This window comes from Anomalospiza imberbis, chromosome 13 (genome assembly GCF_031753505.1).
Source record: "Anomalospiza imberbis isolate Cuckoo-Finch-1a 21T00152 chromosome 13, ASM3175350v1, whole genome shotgun sequence".
NCBI classification, from domain to species: Eukaryota; Metazoa; Chordata; class Aves; order Passeriformes; family Viduidae; genus Anomalospiza; species Anomalospiza imberbis.
Window position 1 is genome coordinate 15,126,442 of NC_089693.1, and position 24,048 is coordinate 15,150,489.

At 37.8% G+C, this 24,048-nt stretch overlaps 1 protein-coding gene across 7 annotated transcripts in view; it reads left to right on the plus strand.

The window, feature by feature from the left end:
* ENTREP2 (endosomal transmembrane epsin interactor 2) overlaps positions 1-24,048 on the plus strand; it is a 92,364-nt gene that overhangs the window by 51,494 nt on the left and 16,822 nt on the right. For 5 of the 7 annotated variants that reach the window (XM_068204154.1, XM_068204147.1, XM_068204149.1 and 2 more), the window contains exons 3-5: positions 1,754-1,864; positions 7,486-7,617; positions 17,435-17,542. In XM_068204154.1, coding sequence (XP_068060255.1) covers positions 1,754-1,864; positions 7,486-7,617; positions 17,435-17,542 — 351 coding nt within the window. The remainder of the gene's footprint in view (positions 1-1,753; positions 1,865-7,485; positions 7,618-17,434; positions 17,543-24,048) is intronic. The other 2 variants (XM_068204151.1, XM_068204153.1) reach the window with 1 other exon arrangement.

The window sequence follows — 24,048 nt, forward strand, 5'->3', positions numbered from 1 at the left end:
CAGATGTGTTTATTTTTACTGCTGCACCTGTGCCACTGTTAGAAAAGACTGATTTGTGATAAAAAAATGAAGCACACTGAACGTGTTTTTAATGTCTGTAAATATGGTAATTGATACATTTGTGCCTCCATTTCTCTGTTGTGGCTTCCAGCATGGTTGTAAACTTTACCTCTGAAGTTGTGATAAGAGTACCGGGTGTGTCCCACCCCATCAGTAGAAAGCTTTTTTTTGTATTTAGCTGAGAAGCTTTAAGGAAAGAGATTGGATATTCTTCAATTCCTTTTATTAGGATCTTTGTGCTCTGCAAGAGGCAAGGTAGTTTCAAAAGACTTACAAAGGACGTGAATTTCCCCCTTTAGCTCCATGTCCAGATTAGGTAATTCCTTGCCTGGGACATTAAGAAGTGAGGCATAAAATAGCAAAATTGGGAAGACAAGTGTGACAGAGAACCTCAGTGTTTGATATCATGTGGTGACTGCCACTTTGAAATGCAACTCCTAAACAGAATGTGAGGCATAGACCCACCGAGATGAACTGGAATTCTAAGAGCCTGTTTCATGTCCCTCTTGTCTGCCAGTGACAAGAGGAAGAGGTTACCTTGGAAACACCAATAGAGGTTTCTTCATTAATGAATGCTGATATGAAGGAAGTACTGCAAAAAATAGATAAACCTGGTGTATGTGACAGCCCTTGTTGTCAGCTGTGATGCTCGGAAGAATCTGAAGCTGGCAACTAAAGTTTGTAACACAGCTTCTGTCCTTTGGTTAATACTGCGGAGGTTATGGGGTTTTGTCCAAAAGCACTAGAAAAAAAATATACAGCCATTTTGGATTTAAGGTTGTCAAAAATATTCGCAGCACATGCACTGACAAAAGATAACATCTTGTGAGAACAGTGAAGGGCTGTATACTGTGAGCATGCATATGGAAAAGAGATGCAACAGAATGTCCTATTAATTTCATATAATGCGCTCACACTCCTGTTGAGTTATGGCAATGTCAACACTGAATATTTAAGGTGGCCACACATCAGGCACTCATTTGTTTTTGGCCTCTTACTGTTTGTGCCATTCCCTGTATGTTGAGATTGTCTGCGCTGACTGCACCATGTTTTTGTACATTTAAAGCAATAAAATGATAATTAAATTATGGAATCAGGTTAATGCTTGTTTTGACATATTTTGAGATGAGAAAAAAGGAGTAATTAACACCATGAGTAGTTGATATGGAGGATGCTGCTCAAATTGTAATTGTTGTTTTAAAAAACAAATATTTATATATATCCAGAATTCTATTCACTCTTTTCCCCAACTTGTAGGCACTCATGATATGTGATATTCACAAATACTTCTCCTGTTTAAGATACCCGTATCCCCATCAAAAGGATTTAAATTGTTTCAAGACTACATCTGTTTATAATAAAACATTTTTCAAATCTTACTTCTTAGTAATGTTTGGTAATAAAACCCATTAAATTTTCAGAGTGTGTGATAGAAGTGGGAGATAAATGGATTATTTTGAAATGGCTGGAGGAAAACATATAATAGCCATGTCTAGTTTTGATTTAGCTTTCACTTACAGTGCAAGACCAAGGATGCTGTCAGATAAAGTACCCTACTCTCTTTAAAATACGCAAAATGTTGCCATCCATGTAATTGTGTGACAGGCTGGAAGTTCTTGAACATCTAAATTATATTTTTTCTTTGTTTGCCTATTGAAGTGAGTAATAATAGGGTGCTTGGGGTTTTTTCCAGATAACCTTTTTCATGCTGCTCTCTGCAGTGTGTGTGATGCTGAACTTGGCCGGGTCCATTCTCTCCTGTCAGAATGCTCAGCTGGTGAAGTCCCTGGAAGGATGTCAGTTGGTGAGTGATGGAAAACACGGTTCTTACCAAGGGCAAGGATTCTGGTTTTCATCTGTTAGGGTTTAATACACACATTCCTTTAATTTCCAAAACAGTAGATATTTAGTAGAGCAATCTATGTGTTACAACCTAAAAAAACATTTTGGGAAAAGTTTAAGTGCTAATGGATTTAATGTTTTGCCACCTCAAAAAGTAATTTTTAATGTCATAAGGATTGACTTTTTACTGTCATGGTAAAAATGGCGCTTCAGCAGAATAGGTGGAATTCAGGCCACATCAGAGCAGTGTGGTGGTTACCATTTGATGTCAGCAGGATCAGGATTCCTTCCATCCAATACTTGTCCAGGCAGTGGATTTCACAATAGGAATGTTTTCGGATGTGTATGCTAATATTTTGTTTTTCATTTCCAAAGTAAATGAATGTCACTTGTGTTAAATAAAATACAGAATAATACAAATTATCTTGATGTAGCATGCTCTAAATTATAAGGTAAAATTTACCTAAAGCCCTTATGTTTTTTATCTCAGGGGAAAAAGTACATACACATTGAATTCCGGTATATTTTCTGACTTCAACTTTCGAAGATGTCTGCAAAAGTCAACTCATGACTGAAATATTTGAGTTTAAATAATAAGTGTTCAAACTGTAGTTTGGATTTTAGAGCATGATGAAATGCTAAGTAGCTTTGCCACAGTGTGTTGTACTCTATAAGGGCAAGTTAATTTCATTGTGGCTGTTTATCATATTGTAACTGTTAAAAAAAAAAAAAAAAAAGAAACAGTTTCCTCTATCCAGACCTCACTCTTTAGGTTTTCCTTGCTCAAAGTCCCGTTTCAGTCAGGCTGGGGACTTCCACATGAATATATTGCATTGCCATGTTGCAGGGCTCATATATATTAAATTCTAGAGTTCTGTTCTCATAGACCACCCTCTGGGAGGGATGCACTGTAGTGAACAGCACTGCTTTATGATTAAGCACAGGATTTGACTCAGAAGCTGGTGGTGTATTATGCTGAGCATATTTAATTACTTTATTACCATTTTTCACTAAAAAAGGAAAAATCCTAGTTTCTTAACAGCTTGTTCCAAGTGTATATTTAATTTTAATTCCTTAGATGGCTCTCTTTAGTGCTGTAGAGCTGTGTAATCCTGCACTATGTGACTGGTGTACATTATCAAATCTAAATCCTTTACTTGCCTCCTAGGATACAAATGCACTCTCTGGGGATGCAACTCTAGGAGTCAAAATCCAGCCTTTGCAGACATGTGGTTTGAAATGTAGTTAACATCCCATGTAACTGAACCAGTAAATTTCCAAGCACAGTATACTGAAAAAGTCAAATTCAAAATAAATCCTGTTTTAGTTATGGTCTTTCTGTCAAACTCATTCATGGTGAGTGCATGGCTTTAAAAGTGATAATAGGATCTACTGTATTATGGAGTTTAAATTCAGCAGGGTTTCACATGTCGTGTTTTTATTTGAAAAAAAAAACCAAGACAGTGGTCTTATTTTGCTTTAAAGACTGGGGATTTATTGTAGATTCCATAATATGTACTTTTGTGTGAATATGAGAAATGTGCTTGCCATATGTTAGCATTTTGGATGTGTAATTTGTGAAGTTGGTATTTGTGCACTTTATCTTGCAGCTTAGCAACATACAACACTGAGGGGGAAAAAGGGCAGTAGCTTTTACGCCTTGTTATGAAAAATTAATTGGAATTTTTTTCCCCATAATTACCTGCAGATCCTGTAGCCAAAACCTCAAGATACTGCTTTAAATAAGTGAGAGTCAGACGTGTACAGAGAAGTTACACTCAAGCAGTTCATTAATGTGTATATGAGAAACATTCCTTTATAGGAATTTCTTTTTCAAATAATGGTTCTCTAAAAATTGTTCCTAACATGTATGGGTAGAGCAATTAATATATTTTAATTTATGTTCCATTACTGGACAAGACAGAATATGTTTTATTTCTTCATCTATATTTGTTTTTATTGTGTTTACCTGTCTTGTAAGGCATTTATTCATTGTAAAATAAATGCTATAGTTTTAATCAAATTTACAGGTGATTATTATTCAGAAAAGTAGGGATAGTGTCAATCTCTCTATTGAAAGATTACTTTTTTTTTTTTTTTTTTGGTTGTATAGCTGAAATTGGCCAGTGGTTACAGTAACACATAAAGGAAGAGTCTTCTTTCCCCTGAATTATCTTTAGCTGGAATAGACAAAGCAAGGAAAAGTGAAGCAGATGCAGGCTCACAAAGAGCTGAATGGCAGAGCCCAGGTCCAGAATTGAGGTTTATTTGTATTCCACTTTGCACTGGAGCTAAACCCAGGTCTGTGCATATTGAAAAACAATTTTTAAAATTCCAGGAAAAAGAATATACTCTGTTTTGTTCTTAGTCATCTGTCAGTTTTTAATCTTGATATTTCCCTACAATGCAACTTTATTCTTACCGGATCCTCCCATTTTTCCCTGTGCATAAGGTACTAGAATTGACTGAAGTTCCTTCCCCTAAGTACACCAGTGGAGCTTTCTTGTACTTCACTGCATTATCATCAACTTTGGAACTCTGATACTTCATTTTGAAATTTTTCCTTCCCTTTTTTTATGTTCCCTATAAAAAACCCTGAAGGTTAATTTAGAAATAGTAGTAAAATCTATTACTACCTTTACTAGAAGATTTACATTTGTATTAAGGAGGTGGTAGAATAAAAAGTAACAGTGTTAACTAACTCTTAATTTGCCCTGTTAGTGGAGAGTGTGTGTGCACTTAGCAGCCAAAGAAGCTTCTTTCCAGCAGCATTGACAGAATTTGATTAATTGATACAGATGAAAAAAATAACATAAAGCCTGTGAGAATGTGTGCATGTATTTGTAATAAATCTGGAAGGTCCTTTCCTTTTTTGATTCTCTGCTGTATAAAAGTCAAGTTTTAATGGGTTTTATGACTTTTGATGTAACAGTACTGCTTTTTGCCAAAACAAAAACTTACCAGACAATTTATGCATGTAGGCAGCTCTGGCTGATGTTTGAAATCTTAAATATGGTTTGGATGAGGGTGTACTGTACAACTGTCATAAATATGAAAACACACAAACTCTGCTGTGAGTACTGACTAGCATGAGTAAGAATCACGAAGCGGGACACAAATATGCACAGGATGGTGGGGGTATGTTCACAGGGGATGAAGTGAATGATGCTTTATTCTTGAGCTCTGCCAGCCAAAAAGAGATTGAAGCACAGACAGTTTTGGAGGCACTGCTGGCGTAGTTGTGTCTGAGGTTGGCAAACACCAGCCCAGCAGCTGCAAGCAGTGATCCCAACCCCTTCTTCCTGTACCAGTGCAGATTTATTGTCAGTGCTGCTGTCTCTGTTTATGGAGTCACACAGTGACTTTGAGATGTGATTTGGGCTAACAATAAACCACTTCTCCTTCCTTCCCAAATCAAAAAAAAGTTAATTTTGGCACTGTTTAGGTGACAGAATAGCTGTATGAACTCTTGATCCTGTCTGCACAAGTGTGAGACTGCGGCAGGGCAGGGAAGGGCATTCTGGAGCAGGGGCTCAGGAGTGCTTTCAGCTGCTGCATTGCTGAGAACACAGATGCAGTGACACCTTCAGCCTTTGGTCCTGCTCCCCATTGCAGGAACACAACTCAGCAAACAGGTCACTTCACAACCATGGAAGGAAAAGGTGCACAACAAGGCAAATTGATAAAAATTCTCCAAAAATAATATGCTTCCAATCTGGTAGTGAATCTTGGCTGGTTTTGAATATGTTGTGATTCTTAAGGTGACCCTGTGTTTTGCAAGAACTGTCATGTACACAATTAGCTTTTAACTCATTTTAAGAAGATTATTAAAACAATAACTACTGCGCAGTACAAAGTTATGGAACCACTTTCAGAATGAATTGAGAATCTCTCATATATGGGGAATCTTGACCCAGCCTTTTGAGCCTTATCTTTGTGACACCTGTTCATTACATGTGAAACAGGTGGCCCTGGGATCTGTATTTCACATTCGAAATGCCAGATGCGTGGCATGGGTCAGTGCCTGTCCTTTTTTAAGCAGATGCAGCAAGAATCAGAATAGACAGTCTTGCAGTAGAAAGCTTTGTCTGAAGTCCATTTTCCTCATTACAAAATCTTTAGCAGCTGAAGCCTATATTGATTTGCCAGGTGTAGCCTTCTGGCCCCTGGCCTTGGCACAGCTCTAAATTCGAAGTGTGAGTTCCAGAATTCCTCAGCAGCATTTTTCAACCCCTGAACCATTTCCAGAGAGTTTTGGGAGCAAGACCCTCCCCAGTGACATCCAGTGCTTTGATTTTACATCAGCTTGAAGAGCTGAGGTCAGCTGATCATAAACCATTTAGTTGGGTTTTGCACAGATATTCACCTTTTAAAAGAAAGTATTAAAAGATTACAGGAATTGGAAAAGAACTAATCTAAAGTTGTTCAAGCTGCTTTGTAGTTAAATTGTATGCTAACCCCACAACTATCATAGAGGTGAGCAACCAATGGTTTTTCTTTGTTTCTTTGCAGTGTCTATGGCATAGGGTATGGCCAGTTTCTGTGAGTTGCCACAGACAATTATTTCCAGTGTTGCCTTGGAGAATATGGGAAATGGTGTAATTTACATACCCAATTTTTTCTAAAGCCTTTTACAAATTGGGCTGGCTAGAGGGCAATCTGGAGTCTCAGGAGCTGAAATCTCCTGAGATAGCTCCTGCTCTGAGCATGCTTTCATCACAGTAAGCAAGCATTCAGTCATCTGTACCTCATCTGGAGAAGTTTATTATGTTCTTTTAATTGACTCTTATTTTTGCTCTTCCATCTGCTGTCCTGGTCACCAGCATGTAAGGAGAGAGTGCTACATAAGCCTGATAGAGGTAGCACTAAAAAAATGCATGTATAAAAAAAAATATAACTTTTAAGATCATATGAGCAGTTTAAACGTTCTTTGAGGTCTAAGAAGTAAGTAAATATTCTGTTGAAGTGATTTTATGTATAAGGCTGTGCAAGGTAATTCCACAAGGAATGCTGGTACCTGTTTTTGTTCAGGAAATTGGCAACATACTAGGGAGAATTTGATTTAAAAATAGGAAATGTGTATTTGCATTAGGAATTGTTTTTTGTGGATTTGTGTCTGGAAATTTTGGGGGTTTTTTAATGCAAAAGAGTAAGTAACAGGGTGATTCAGATCTCACCGCCCAGCCACTGTGCTTCCATCTTTACTTTGGGGAATAAAGGACTGAATTGTGATCATGAGTCCTTCACATGTTTTCTGACCTCTTTCTGTTATTTTTGGTTTTCCCACATTGGGTATGATTTTACGTTTGTTCAGTTGATTTAGTCTGGTTTTACCTGCCCCTGCAAAGCAAATTTTTTTCAAAAAGAGGCATAAAAGGTAACACTGTCGACATTTAGTCCTCTTTCTGTATTTTACCTGTTTTTATAGCTTATATTAACCATTGGAAAACATTCTACTCCTAAGGTTCTGCACAGACATTTTCATTTTGCATTTAGTAGTCATCACTGTAACTGTAAATACTATTTTTGGGAAGTGTGTTTCTGTTGATTTATACTTTTTCTGACCTTTTCTTTTCTCCACAGATTAAATTCGACAGTGATGGTGTCTGTGTTTGCTGTGAAATGCAGCATCAGACATCAGGCTGCAGTAACCTGGGAGAAACACTGAAACTGAACCCTCTGCAGGAGTGCAATGCAGTGAGGCTGACCCTCAAGGTGTGTTAGGAGAGAATTAACTGTTTATTGCAGTTTTAACTTAGCCAAAGTGTGTGGTGAAAGGAGCAGCAGCTGCTGTTCTCTGTCTTCGGCCACCCTTGTGTGCAAAAAACATCTCAATATCAGCATGTTGTGGGTAACTGTTTGGTTAAAGATTACTCAAGAAACAGAAGTTCAGACTGGCTGTGGTTTATGCTAGAAGGTGCAAGAACAGGTGTCTGTCACTTTGCTGTTCCGAGGTGGCGTTTGTTGATGTTCTGGTGAACTGCAAAGAAACACAAAGCGTTGCAGAATGATGAGGTATTTCCTGATGTGTTGCTGCCGGGAAGGCAGTGATGTTACTGCGGGAGAGAAGAGTGAGTGTTCTTTCTGGGTGATGCTGGAAACCTGCTTATAAACTGCCCTGCAACATTGTAAGAAGTTTAAATCTTGTCGCATTTTGTGTTACAGCTACCCAGATGAGAAATTGAGAGCAAATACTAAGAATATTGTATAAGTGAGTTAGAGCTCAGTGTAATTGCTGCCATCATTGCTTCACTTCATTATCACCAAATGGGAAGGCATCGATGCTATGTTTTGAAAAATAATAAGGAATTGATGAGAGAACTGCTCAGAAAAAGGAACCCTAGGCTGAGAGGCAGATACTGATTCATTCTAGGTTTAGTTGCATGATCAGCAGAACTCTGTATCTGTCACTCTCAATTTCAAAATATGTACTTTAATAAAACTAATAGAAAATAATGGAGTTAAGTAGAGAAATTAATTGTGAGAAGGATCTTAGGGAGGTAGATTTTCTCAGGTGGGTCCTGAGACAGCTATAAAAGTTTTATTGATATTTGAAGATATATTTTAAAATTCAGAATAGGTAGAAATTATATGTAAAGTGTGTAGTAAATACCTAAATGTTCTTCAGCCTTGTTAAGAAAAAGCAAAAAAAAAAAAAAAAGCTACCACCAAGTAATATGGAGGAGGTAGAAGTTAAAATATTGTTATATGGCCCCAAAATTAAGTAAGAACTCTACCTCAGGTTTTAATCAGCATGACAAATGTAACAGAGCAAAAGCCTACTGGGTAGCAGGAGTTTAATAAGTGGAAAAGAAGCATAACTTGACATTGTTGGTCAAAACAAAACAATCTTCAGTGAAATGTATTACAAGAAGGTAACTTATGAGAAGGACATTCCTCAAAATATGACAGATGCAGAAACATGAACTTGTCATTCAGGAAAAGCTGACTTGTTAATCCCATGAAAATAAAGATTGAGGGTGCATATGTTTGCTTCCTGTAAATATGTCAGCAAGGTAAACTTTAATGAGAGGGAAAACAACTGTTTATCTTTGGAGGACCTTATCAGCATATGGAGTGAGTAGAAGTGACATATACTGAAAATAAAGACAAGGATTCTAACCAATACAGCAATCAGAATACAAGCAGAAAATGTAATTTATTCTACTATATAACTCAATCATTTATAAAGGGAATTGACATATCAATTTACACTACAAGAAAATGGGTTTAAACAAGAGTTCCCATGAGTATCATCTGAGTGCAATTTTAATTGTGTTCAGAACTTTTCATCTAAGAAAGGGTAGTTAGGAAAATAACTTTTTCAGAAAGTTTTTTACATCTTTTTCAGTTTTAATTCTACATTTGCTTTCTGTTTGGCTTAGCTCTGATTCCTGGCTGTAAATTTAAGAACAGTGCACTACTAAGCCCATAAGGAAAAAAGTTACAGCTCATTAGGTAACAGCTGACAGTGATAAGGCTCACTCTCTTTAATTACTATAAACAACTACAATGTGATTTTAAAGAAGCATGTTTTAGTACCAAAAGCTCAATTGTATTAATTGTTTGAGGAGCCAGAGGGAGAGAAAATGTAGAGAACCCGAGTTAAGGTTATACATTTCATGTATAACATCATGTAGGTTCCATGTTCCTCTTTATTGCAGGAGGGGTAAAAATGTCATGTTTCACTAAGTCACCTGTGGGGTTTTGGTGATTGCAGCTGTGGAGCTCCACTGTGAACAGAACAGTCCAGCACATAGCACCTGTCTGATCTTGTTCCCAGGCAGTCAAGCAGGACAAGGAAAACCAGCAGTGGCTCCTGGTCCTGTGTATGTTAACTGAGCCTTGCATGATACTGAGTGGGGGGTTTATAATTGCTTTGAAAAATCCCTAAATTTGTTGTTGTTTTTGCAATGAACTATCTCTGTGTGCTTTTTTGTAAATCAGTTCTCCTTCTTTCTTCATTTCAAGCCCTGAATAAATTACTCAAACCTTTTAATGGGGACAGAGGAGCTACCACTGCAGTATGTATGGTCCCACATATGCACATGTATAGATACAAGTAGTGATTGCAAATGCTGGCTGATCTATAAGTGCTGGTTTCTGAGATTAGTTGAATAGTGGGATTTCAGCACAAAATTATATGTTACAGCAAAATGGATAAAAATACTGTGCCATTTCACTGTTGTAATGGGGTCTCAGCCCACTCAAGGGTGTTGAATTGGTAGGGTTAGAATTATATTTATGATACCATACTTGTAGTCTTGTCTGCACACCTCAGTAAAAATAGCACAGTTGTATGATGTGATGGACTGCCATTAAGATCTGCAGGCACCCAAGTGTGATCCATCTACCCTGTTTTACAGTGGAGAGACTTCCTGGTTTCTGTATTTCACTAGGAGACATGGGGTTTTTTACAGTTTCCTGCATTAGTAGTTCCTAAACTGCCCCTGAAAATAAGGTTCTTTGCTTTCCTCTGGATACTCAGGGTCAATAATCTGTGCTTCTAAAGGATGTCAGTGTCCTAGTATCTTGATATTTTTTTTTTACAGCAACCATACTTCTAGAACAGCTTTATCCTATATTAGGAAGTTACTTGGTTTAATTAAAGCCAAATGAAGGCACAAGCAAATCCTACCTATTTACAAAATTAGTTCAAAGAGTTTAAAAGGATTATTAAGAATCAGGTGTCCAAAAATAAGATGCTGGCCACAGATGGGATGGATTTAGGATGCAGTTTCAATGACACTAACTTAATCTGTTTTTCTGCAGGAAGTAGATGAAATTTTAAGGATCTGAGTTTTTATTGTCATCTTAATTAAAGTAAAATGGCTGAATTTTCCTGACATCTTTCATCTGTGAAAATTTTGTCTTCTTTCTAAACTCAGAATATTCTGAACTTAAGATATACATGCAACATTTTCAGAGGATGAAGTTAGGTATTTAGAAGTTTGAATTATTTTGTAAAGTATTATTGCTGTCTGATACTGACATGCAAGAGGGAAATGTTATACTGTTTGGTTTGTAATGATCCAGTTGAGTATTTTTAATTACTTTTAACAGCTTACACAGTCCAGGATACCTGCAGACATGTATGTGAATTTATAGATTTGCTATTTACATAATTGCTTCCTACTTTACTTAAGGTGCATCTGTAGAATGCTTTTGTGACTATCGGGCAAGGAGAGAAGCTGATTCCCTCCTCTGTCTTCAGCATAAATATTTGGTTTGGAGCTGCTAAAGTTCAAGTACAATATAAATAGTAAATGGCTCTTTCAGGTTTCTGATTGCATTCATTAGTTAGGCGTCTCTATTAAAGATTTATGTAGCTCAGGGCTCTTGAATTCTTCTGTGTGAATACTTTCCTTCCTTTCCTCTCCTTTGAATCTGAATTTATTGTTACTGAGTTTTCCTGATGACCAAGTCTACTCATATATTTAATTTTTTTTCATTCAGAAGAAGGTGCTTCCACCTGCAAAACAGAGGAGGATGGCTCCTAGCACATTCTTTAGAGTTATGAGAACAGTCTTTTCTCGGGTTTACTGTAAGACCAAATGCAATATTATTAATTTTACTGAATGACTAACCTGAAAGGCTTCATAAGCTACTTAAAATTGGATAAAGCTCAGCACAGAATAAGTAATTCCAGATCATATTTTTAAATGCTGGATTTGTTTCACCTTCCTTTACAGGCAGCTGAAAAGATTCCCTACATTCAGAGTGTATTTACCACACCAAGACTATCAAAAATAGGGCAGATCAGGGTGGGCTTTGTAGTCTGAATAGCTGAGCTACTTTTCCTTCCTCATACTTCTTTCTGTTAATAGCTTGGACAATGAGTGAATATGGTTGTAAACTTCTCTCACAGCTGAAAAGGTGCCTGTTTGAATGACTGGAATCTGTTTATTTCATCCTTGTCCAGTTATGTTATGAAACCTTAGCCTTTCAGGAGTCTCTAACTATCATATCCCCAGTACTAAATTTAATGCAGCACCGGAGTTGGAAGGTATGCAAACTTGAGTGCAAGCAGAGAAGACCTTTTTCAGTTTATTTTTAAGTAGCAGTGCACTGCAGACTGCTTCTTAAACATGTGATAAAATGGTGAATTATACTGTACTCTCAAACCTTAAATCTATTCTATGAAGTGTTGATTATCTCTCAATTTACAATGCAATGTGTGGTTGAGACCCATTTGACTCAGAATTAATTCTTGAGCTTTCCTTGTATTAGAGCAGATATTTTCCCCAGTGTTTTTCTAGACGTATCCAGTGAGAACAACTAAAGTTATATTTTGAGTTAAAAGGATTGTTGTCCTTGAATTCTTGAATAAAAGAAGTACATTGACACTAATTTCATGGGTGAAAAAGCTTTGCTGCTCATTATCTCTTTTCAGGATACAGTAGTATAAGAAATGAAGCACTATAATTGAAGTCAATCAAGGAGAAAAGAAATCATCTCCACAGCATTGCAGCCGTGGAGCCGCTTTTAGCCATTGATCACTGGGGATGCTGAGATCCGTGTGCTCAGGGCTGCTGCTCACAGAGTGTTCCTTTTACACATCAGCAAGCTGATTTTGCTTCTTTCCTCATATATTGGCTAAGGTCTCAAAAGTGTCATAACCTCAAAGACTACAAATCTTTTATTTCCACAGGAAAATAATCCATTCAGCCAGCAAAATGTGAATGTGTTGTACAGAGAGCTGTCAGCTCAATACTGTTGAGCAGACTGGAACTCATAAAATGAAATGGATATACTTTGTGTCTTTCTAGAGCAAAACAGGTTTAAATACAGTTTCTCAATTCTGTGTAAGCAGCACAGCCGATTAATTTTCTGTACAGTACTTGGCAGAGTGAATATTTTGAGGTAATCGTGCTTTATCTGTGTGGTGTGGTCTGTACTGAGTGACAAATTCTGTGCTTTGATGTTCTTGCGTGTAACTTAACTTACAGTACAGTTTATTGCTATGATAGGGAGAAGCAAGAAAGTGACTAAATATTTACCAAAGTCTGCACTTGAGTTGAGTTTTGAAGATGTCCAGATATTCCTGGTTTAGCCTGGCTTGATGGTTTTGAAATATAACTGATATTAGAGACAAATGCAGTTATGAATTGGTCTCTAAGCAGAAAGAACTCTATGGGTGTGGCCCACCATTAGAGTGAAGTGATACTATTCCAGTTTTGCTTTGTATTTGCTGTGATAGGAGGTACAAATGGTGTTCTGAAGGACAGAATTTCAGGAGGGTGAACACACGTGCAGTGAGTGTTCATTGGTTGTAAAGGACCAGCTCTGCCAGTGCACCCATCACTGGCTGATGGGATTCGTGCCATTGTCATTTTTCATTTTAGATTCTATCTCATCTCTTTGCTTCTGTCAGGTAATTGCATGTGCTAACAGCTGTTCTAAATTGCTTTGTTAAATGATTGTTTCTACAGTTGAGTTATCGATGTGGCAATCACCAATTTTTTACTTATTCCAGTTTGATACCATCTGACTGCTTTATCACCCAGCAGTTTGATGGAAAACAAAGAAAATCAGTTTTTAGGACAAATTGCTTTTTGAGCATATTGCAGTATAAGTTTTTTATACTACATTCTCAATTAATTATAACTTAAAATTACATTTTTTGAATACAGAATATTAAAACATTGCAATTAAACATTCAGATTTTAAATAATACTCAGGTTTTGTAATACATCTCCTATTTTAATCTGTTCTGTAGGATTTTGGACTACACGTTTATAGAACATGCTTTTTTATACATTTATGTATTATTTTAATTGTGCTAGTAAAGGAAGAACTGAGGTGCAGTAGCACAAAAACAGTGTCAAAAGAATAATAGTGAAAACAGCTTGAATTAGGAAAAATAAAAAACACCTGTTCTGTCCCTACGTTAGATGTATGGGAAATGATAGTATGAAGAAGATTTGGGAATGCACAGGTATCCTTTGGGAACACAGCACGAGTCAAAGGTGTCTGTTATTATGGAGGAAAAGCGTGATAAACAGATGCAGGTACTGGCACCATTAATTTGGTAATTGTTCAAGTTGTAGTATAAATGGAATATTGCAACCATGAAACCTTGCTTTTTTCACTGTCAGTACTAAATTTTAGTACTGCTTTTAAGATTTAGTGAGGGACCTACTTGGGAAAATAAGTGGCCACAGAGAAACAGCTCACAATGCTGTCTGACTGCTGTGCATGTATCTTTGGACTGATCTAGGCATGGTTGCAGGCAATTCTGACAGCTGATTCCACTCGGAAGGGGATTTGTGTCCTCTGCAGCTAGTGAGCTAAGGTGTATGAAGAAAACTGTATACATAACCTGTGGAAGAATAATTCTCCCTAGTACATTATACTTATCAGAGCATTAATTATCATATAAACATGCTGAAGAATCAGCGTTTTGTCTTAAAGACAAAGACAGTATCTAAGAGAAAATTGTTCCAGCCATTTCTGAGGAACGGAGAATTGTATTTTGTACCATTAGAGATTCACATGCTGTGTGTTCTGGTAGATGTCAGCTAAAGATCTGTTACTAAAGCTCCCTGATTTTGTATTTAATACAGATTTCCTGCTCCTTTAGGCACCTATAAATGTAGCTGGCTGGGGCTGGGGCTGTGGGGAGTTACGATTGCCCCTGTTGTGGTTACTGCTTTTTCACAGACATTTCCTAAAGGACGTCTTAATTGTCATTGTTTGTTCCAGCTGCAGTCTGTAAGCACCTACCCTGTCCTTCTGGCAGTGTGCTTGGCTGTGGAGGGCTTTAGTTCCTGCTCACTTTTTATCTATAGCTGAATAAATGAGTGTCATGGATTACCTAATTTTTTTTTTCTACAGGGCACAAGAGAGTGAATTTCCTGAAAATGGTAAATTGCCTGAGGCTGATTAATGTTTGGGGAGGGTAGGGGGAGTGGGGAGCAGAGGAGAAGGGTGGGTTGTGGCTTGATTCTTGTTTGAGTTGAAACAGACTTTAGGATAAAAAAGCCAAAACAAATAAAGAAGCAGTCTTGCTTTAAGAAATATCTAGTGGTGGTGAGGCCTCCACAGTCATTTCTCAGTTATTACTGTCTCTGTTAATACTTTAGACTTACAATGTTTTACATGTCTGCTCCTTATTGATCTTTATGGAATACATAAAAACTCTTCATCCCTGCATTTGGAATTTTCTAGTTGTACCTTCACCTTCAAAGAGATTGTAGCAGGAAAGGGAATTGTGTGCTTAGCCTGGGAAGGAGTGTGTGGAAAGAGGCTGCTGTTCCTGTGGGCAGTAATCCCTGCCCTACATCAAAAGCATGATGCTGAGTAACAAACAGAGCACAGCTGTCCCAGTGTGCCAAGGAATGTCTCGGGGTGGGTAGGGATGAGTGTAGCCTGCAAGGCACAAGAAATAATCCTCACGCTAGAGTCAGTGTTTGCAAGGCCTTCAGCTGTGCCTAGTTTAGGATTCTGTATTTAAGGAAAAAGGTAGGCCCAGGTGAGGTGAAACAGATTAATGAAAAGGATCAGAGGCCTAGAAAGTTGATTTCAGTCGAGAATTGGAGAAAATGGTGTTAATGTGTCATGCAGTAAAGGTGGAAAAGGCTTCAGGAGTGGTAATAGAGTTCAAAGGTATAAAAGTCTGCTGTGTAACAGCCTGTTCTCAAGAGCTATGGAAGAAAAGAAGCCATGAGTTTCATCTGTGGGATGGATGTACATAACCAGGGCACTGATGGCAAAAATAAACACTGGAATAGTGGGATGAAGCTGTGGGGTCTTTAGGAACAGATGAGAGAAACATCTGTCATGAGACTTAGAGGCACAGTTAAGTCTGTCCTGGGACGTATAAAGTTGTATGAGGGTCTTGGAGACACTTTGCATCCTAATTTGGAACTTTGATTTTATTATTTAGTAGAAATGGTATTAAGTTGTGAACTCAGATTGGCTACATTTTTTGTATTTAAATAGCTGTAGTAGGCAATGGATGATGTTTCTTCCTACTAGGAAATTGTCCTATTTTCTACCCTAGATCTTGTCTCTGCCTCGGTGTTCTTTACCTAGGTTTGCATGTGAAAAGCAGAACATGAAGGATCTCAATCTCCTTTTTTTGCCACTGTTAACTAATTGGGTCTCCAGGGATCACTTTGCCTGTTTACCTCCATTTGAATGCTCTAAGTGGGTGTGTGTGACTTTGAGTGAGTTCTCTGTATCACCTTCTGCAAGTGACTTAGTGATTGGCCCTTCCAGTATTTTGCTGTTAATGCTGATGATTCATTATTCCCCTGGCTGAGGGGCTGGCCAAGAAGACAGAAAACTACTAACCAGATCAGCAAGAGCAAATCTGGCTCAGTATAAGTTATTAAATGACTAAAACTTGTTGGCCCATTTATTGTCTGCCTGGTTCCCATGGCTGGCATTTCCATCTTCAAATGAAGGTCACTTGAGGAGCAAGCAATTACAGTGGCAGGAGTAAATCTGCATCTTTCTATCATTTGTTTCAGAATTGTTGGGGAAAACAAAGCAATTTATAGCATAGAAGTTATTTCATGCGATGGCAGTGAATGAAGTACTATTTTAAAATTAGATCCTATGGAATGTTCTCTACACAGTGAGTGCTTTTTACTCATGGTATTGTAGCAGTTTTAAATTAGCTTTTCATTTGTCCTCACTGCTTTTTCTCAAATGCTCTTACTGGCTATTCAGAGAACTGAGCCACACAACAGCCATAGCAGCCATGCAGTTTCTGTACAAGGATTGTAGTAGTTTTGAAATGTTGCCAGCACACTAAATTCTTTTCATGTCTTTTCACTGGCTGTGGAGACAGTAAATGCCAATCCAGTGATTGGGAGAGAGATAGGTGCTTTATTTTTAGTGATACCATTATAAAAATGTTCCAATTTAATTCAAATGTTTATTTTCCTTTATTCTACTTGTTAAACCAATATTCTGTGTTCTATTTTAAGCTTCTTTTTCTTTAAAAATGCAAGCCAACAATATGACCTTGGGTACTCAATTCATCAGTAGAAGGTGAAATATCTGGGTGTGTAATCACTGCTTTTCTCTCATAAAAACTATTTCAGATGCATCAAGTTTCTGACATAGGATAAGTCTCTATTTCATGCTAGAATTTTTTTAACACACAACCTTATGTTGTAGATTTCAACTGCTGAAAGCAATAATATTTCTGCATGTTGTTTTTAATCAGAGGTGTCTTTCATAGGATCTTTCTTGTGATAGCTGCAGCTTGGAGTCGACTGTGAAAGACTAATTTGTCTTTTTGGGGAAAAAGAAAATTTGAATATCAATATTTCTGAGGAAATAATCTAATGGAAAATGTGTTGTGAGAACTGGGAAAGGGAAGATGTTTGTTTCTGTAATTGCTGCCTTTGTGGATTGCTGCCTGAAAAAGATTACAAGCTAAATGTGTTCTACCCAGTTACTTGGGACCATATTAATCGATAGCAGTTGAGAGTGTTTGTTATCAAATTCCTCAAGCATTTCCTGTCCTTTGTGTCCCTGAGATAAGAGATGATATTCTGCTGATGTCTCTTCGCAGGACCTGTTGTTCAGTGTGTGCGCTCTCAATATCATCTCCACCATTGTCTGTGCTTTGGCAACAGCAATGTGTTGCATGCAGATGGTTTCTTCTGATCTTCTGCAAATGGTGAGTACGTTTCAGTGGCAACACAGGGTTTGTCCAGCATAACACAGTGTCCTCTCTGTGGATACTCATTTGCACCTTCTCTTTGCTTATAAACTTAAGTCTATTTGTGTGTCTCTCTCTGTGTGGTGTTAGAATGTGTGTGTACATGGGCGTATTTTTTTATCTGCGTACATCTATATAAACATAGCATATAGATGTATGCAGCATGAGGAGCTGCTGTGTTTTAATGTTTATGTATTATAGTCGAGTGGTATGATCAGGATTTTGCAATTGGGAGTTGTTCTTTTTGTTAATGAGTTTATTAACGAGGTTCAGTTACAGATGCACGTTACATTTGCTGTCATCGCTTGTATATTATCTCCAGTTTCCACACTCCCCAGAGCAATTACTTAGCTTTAAGACCCCAATTTTCATTACTAGATTGGTATGAGAGCTACAGAGTATGAGAAGTACAAGCTCAAAACTGGAACCTTTCACAGCCCTGCACCAATAATTGTGTTTTCATAAGGAAAACATGTTCAGCCTCAGAGTAGCATTTCTGTTTAAAACAAGAGCAAAAAGGATCATTAATCTTCTGCGTAGTCAGCTGCATCACAGGATGCTGTCTTGTTTTGGTTGGACAAGGGTAGCTTTCCTATTCCAAATGAGTGTTGGGATTCACAAGATTTCAATGTAAAAAAAAAGAAAACCAAAATTTTAAAAGCTTTGTATTTTTCAGGCCAGCTCCACTGCTTGTAACCTTGCTCTGTTGCTGATGAATTTAGGAAATGTCCTGTTTAATAAGGGAGGGCAAACACGCAAACCTAACACTAGCCATTTGTACATCTTGTATTGGAAAAGTTTGTATAGATGGAAGACTGGCCCAGCAAGTTAGCTGCAAACCATTTAAACAACACAGAAATGTTGTATATCCTGCCCATGCAGGCACAGTTGTTTTAAGAATAAATAAATAACTAGAAGCACACTCAGTGCCATGGGTATTGATTTAAACGCATAAATTATGGAGGAAAGGCTGTCCTTTCTAGACAAGTGTTCCAATCACTGGGTTTCAAACCCAGTTAAAGAATATCTTCAGTCTGGGATCTGATGTTTGCTCCACATAGTAATGGGTCTAATAAGATAGGCTCATATGTTTAGGTAATTACTGCAAATAGTACAAAAATGCATTTTTGCTGTAGGGCTCTGTGTATGCATATTGTGCAGGCTTGTAGAGGCTTGTAAACAGTGCTTATTTAATAACACTAGTATGGATGGGAAACAATTAACAGAAATAATAACTTCAGCTGATGACACTTCTGTTTTAAATGTTAAAGGGTTTTTATCATATTCTGGGTATTCTTTCTTTTCATACACTCTCCCCCTCCATATTTACTACAAGAATACTCATTCACTGAAGGATTTTTTCACCTTGCAGTGATGATGGGGAGATGAAGAGATATCATACCTCGAAAAATCTGTCTGTCTAGTGGAAAAATGGTAGCAGTGATCCAGAAGTGTATATTCCAGGAATCTTGATCTACACTTAATGGTATTTAGCAGTGTCAGAGGAATAAAAACAAATAGGTAACAATGAACCAAGACCAATATTAAAGTGCTTCTGATGGGCATATGCAAGAAGCAGTAGCCTCAATAGGAAGTCAAATTCCTAAAAGCACATAATTTTTCTCTCTGCCACCTCATTCTAGATATCTTTAAGATTCTTTCTTTCCCACCTGGCAATGCTGCCATTTCTTGGTTTCAAGGTTTATTTCTTTTTGCTTCCTATGCTTTCTGTTTCCAGCTTTGTCTTCTTGCTAAGTTGTCCGTTCTCCCACCCTTTCAGCTCCATCGACAAGAATTTTCTTCCTTCTCCCCGGAAGAAGGGAAACCTATATATCTATATTTCTGCTCAATCTAGTCTTTTCTTGTTTATCAGTTTTTCCCTTTCTTTTTTCAGGTTGCTGAGCCAGATTCCTACCGGGCCTAAGTGAGCGTAACTTCCCTGGGGCTACGCTGACTTAGACCAGCTGAACTCTCACCTGAGGATTTCTTTTTCTTTCACTGCTTTCAGCCTATTGTCCCATGATCTGCAGTTCCTCTTTGCTCTACTACATCCAGAAATCTGATTAACTTCCTTTTCTCTTGCTTGTTATGCTGGATTTGTGCTTTTTCTTTTTACTTTTCACTGATGCATGCATCTTCTCTTAGCTGGGTTGTACCATGTTGGAAGTTTGACAGCAGCAGCAAGAGATACCACTCCTCATAGCTGAAAAGGTTTTAGTTATTGTGCTGATGGTTTTACTCTGTTCTACAGTATTCAAGAGCTCTGTAGGCTCTCCTGTAACAACAAGAGGCAATAAGGGAACACCCTCCTTGGATGTCATTAGGTTATCATTAGAGCAATCAGTTCTGTGGTTCCTGTGCAGTGTTCTTGTCTCAGAAATTAATCCATTGGAATGGTAATTTTTGCAAATTCAAAGAATTCCAATTTATTGCTTAGCAACATAAAGCAGGTGTAACAGTCTCAAGAAAATCTGCAGCAATGATTCTGTGATTTTGTGCTTTGTTGATGACTTCTGCATACAGCAAGTGTCTTGATTCATACAGGCAAACTGATATATTTTACTGGAAACTGCTGTCTTCTGACATCCCAGCCATTAGGAAAACACAAACACTGTGTTTGTAGCTGTCCAGTAGTAAGCACAGTTTAAATTTTCCAGTGAATTTGAAGAGGAGTTTTTTGCCAGTCCTACCTAACGAATATTTTATTTCAAGTGCTAAGGGAAAAAAAATACAGCAAAATACTTCAAAGTGGTTTTATTGCTTTATATTTTATTTTATAATTTTCTGGATTGTTCCTTGTTTGAGTTGACTGTTCTAGAAAGTACTTCATAATTTTCATTTCACTTTAACCTTTCTCACTGTGTTAAGTATATGCATTTTCTCAGGCAAAGAAACCCTACCAAATTGTATGAAAGCTGCAAGAGAAAGTGATATCATAGCTAAAGATTGAAAAGGCATTTGTTGTGTTTCACTAGAGACTTTGAGGCTGCAGTCCATTACAGGGCTTCTCAGAATTGTTCTTTCTATGTACACACCCCTCCAGGAAATAAATGTGAATCAAATCAGATCATATCAAGGCTCTGTAATGTGAAGAAACTTCTCTTAATAACCAAACTGTCACTTCCGTGGTATTTCATTTGTTGCCTGAGGCAGTTTCAGTTTGCATCTTGTCTGATGAATGGCTACTGTGAAAATGTACCCTGTATTCTTCAAAAAGTAGCTGCCTGGATTAAAGTAAGAATTACAAGATATTACACCCACTGTGGCTGAGCTAAAGCATGAATTACACCTATTCCAGTCCTCCTTCCACTCCAGATATGTTTGTACACTTCTTATCCTAGAAGTGCTGGCACTGATATCATTGAGTGTGTTGTGATTTTATCACCATCACTGTTAGTAGCTGTTCATGTTGTGTGATACCTAAAACCATCTGTTATTTTGTAAAGAAAATAAGGTAATGATGACACATGCAAGCTGTAATGTTTAATTACTGTTTTCATCAGTCCTAGTGATAATTCAGCATGTCATTATCTTAATGGGCTGTAGTTAATATTTCTACTCAAACACCTCACAGAAAGCATCTCTGTATGAGGGTAATATCTTGCTGGCATTGTTTAACCCCCATATTCTGGTGAAATAGTAATTAAAAAACCCTGCAGAGTCAAGCTTAAGTGAGAATTGATCTTACGTTATTACATACCATTTTTGATCTAATGACATCAAAATGTAAAGAATCCTTTTTGGGGCAGAAAGTTCACTTACAGGTACTCTGAAACCCAAATGGCAGTCCCTTTAGAAAGATGCATTGGGACTGATGTGCATCCGTAGAAAAATCCTAAATGCAAATATGGTTGCATAAATACTTCCCTCACACCTATCATAAATGCATACCTTAGGTCAGGAAATCTTTTGACATTTTTAACAAATGTAGCACTTTTCATCAAACACTTTATTGGTAGAATAAGAATATTTAACATTTAAGACTAAAATATGGTAAGTACTTCAAAACAGGTATCACAGAGCAATGCCCATGAGGCCACAGAGCTAATGGCTTGTGATGGTTGTAGGAATAGCAACTGGGAACAACTGAGCAGGAAAATCTGAATGTGTTTTCCTTATCAAAATATCTTCTGTCTCATAATTTCCCTTTAAGATCTGGGACAAATTAGAAGAGTCAACCGTGGTCCTTCTGTTCTTCTAGACAATTAGAGTCTACATTTCCCTTCAGCAGATACTGATTCCAATGTTTTAGAAAAGGAAACAGCAACCTGTCCAGGGGGACAGTTAATTGAAGACAGAATTATAGACCCAAGTGTATTGCACAGAGCTTTTACTCAGGATAACATGCCAGTATTTAATTATATGCAATTAGAAATTTCTATTTCCCATTCCCAAAAATCAGCAGATTTTTATAAATGACTGAAATGAGAATAATGAACTCTGGAGTGTCCAAAGGACTGATTTCAGAGTTATACATGCATGTAATAAATGTGATATGGAAGACAGAGGTAATTACATGCAGATACAGAAAATCTCCAGATAAGTTTCTCTTAGAGCAGCAGGCACATACTGATATATGGCACTTGTGGTTTAGATAAGCTGTAATTGCTGAGCAGTGGCTCTGCAGTGGCATTTACATGGGGTCAGTGGTGCGGAGCAGCTGCAGGATGTACAGAGCACAAAATGTCTTTGCTGATGTTTAGTGGGGAGGTCCCACAGCTGGGAATCCTGGTGCAGAGCTGTTAGTCTCACATGCCTTGGGCAGAAGGATGGACTACATGGAATCACATGAGGAGCTGTTTCAATAGAGAATTATATTGACAGGTCTTACCTGCTGTTTCTTCAGTTCCTTAACTGGGTCTCTTCCATCAGCTTTTACCTCAGTGTACTCAAAATATTCAGAACATGACTAATACCTTCTGATCACTTCAGTGACCAACTTAAAGACAACCTTTCAGTGAAGAGCTGGAAATTCAGTCGGACAAAAAAAGAATGAGTTGTACAATTTTACACATATGTATGTAATGGGTTTTTTTTCACCTGGAAGAGTTAAACCCTGAGAGAGGAGATGCATTATTCTTCCCTGGGCAGGGATAGCTGATGTGTCTGGCTGCAGGCTGTGAGCTGGCAGAGGTCGCTTGTGTCCAGCCCCATTGTTGGCTGTGTGGAATTCTCAGTACTGTGGCAATGGACCCTTGAGCATAACTGCATTTTCAAAAACTTTTACGTCTTTTGGAAGTGGGGTACTTCTAGAATTTGTGCTTCTAATTCCTAACAACATCCTGCTGCTGCCTTGGCAAACTTCTGTATTGAATGCAGGTCCAAGCAGTGGGTTTACAGTGTTTTACAGCTTTCTTGTTTACCCTGCTGCAACCAGACAGAGAGCATGTTTTACTCTTCCCTCATAACTGCAGACAAAATTTAAAAAAGAAGTAGTCCTCACTATGAGGGCTGTTTAAATCAGGCTGTTCCACTCTGTCAAGTCAGACGTGCCCAATGAAAACACACCGAGTTCTGTGGTCAGTGTGCGCTCTGGGTTCCACATCCCTTTAGCACATTCCCCAGGGTGTGTAGTGCCCATCCAGTATCAGACATGTTTCACACACTAAAGTAAGGCCAAGGATGAGAGAATACCTGACTGTGTAATAGTCTGAATGCCAAGCTTCAAGCATAAGGTCAGCTGTTTCTTAAAAGACCATGAATTCCAGATCTGTATTTCATTGCCTGTCAGATTTCTGAAAGCTTCCAGCATCCAGCAGCTCCAGGAGGGTAACAGAAGTGGTTGAGTTTTCTGGATTTCCACAGCCCTGGGCTTTCTCTTTCTTTCTAGTAAATATGTTTGAAGTATCTTTTGATAGCTATAAATTTTTGTTAAATTTCATGCAGTTGGGTGTTTAGCATTTACCAGAGATGCTGTATGCTGTTTATCTTTGTCTGCAACCATTTTCTATGCCTTGCTTCTGCAGTGGCCATTAGTTTAATCCCAAGGCTGGCTGGGAAGCCCACTGTGTGAGTTGTTCCATGGTGTGAGCTGTAGTTTTTGACATGATATTGAGTACAACTTGATCCTGTTTATCCTGGTGACTGAACAGGCCACCCTCATTTTCTGCTTGGCAGTTCTTGTTGTTGCCTGTCCCATTTGCCGTCAGTATCTTGAGACTGATTATTTGATAACAGCTGTCTTCTAATCCCAGAAATGTGTGTTTCTGTGTGAAAGTATTTGTCAGTGTTTCTTTAGCTTTCTCAGCTCTTTGCATTTTATTACTGTCTTTTTTTAACCTATGAAATTTGTATTAAGCCTTTGCTGAAACCCTGCCAGACTTCACTATTTGAGACTAACTCTTGAAGATATTTTCCTGTAGAAAGAATAAGCTTTTGCAGGCTAGCAGAGATCAGTAGACAACGTAGTATGGAATAAAATATGACTGAATTCCCATTTACTAGCTTTCAATTGTTTTCTCAAG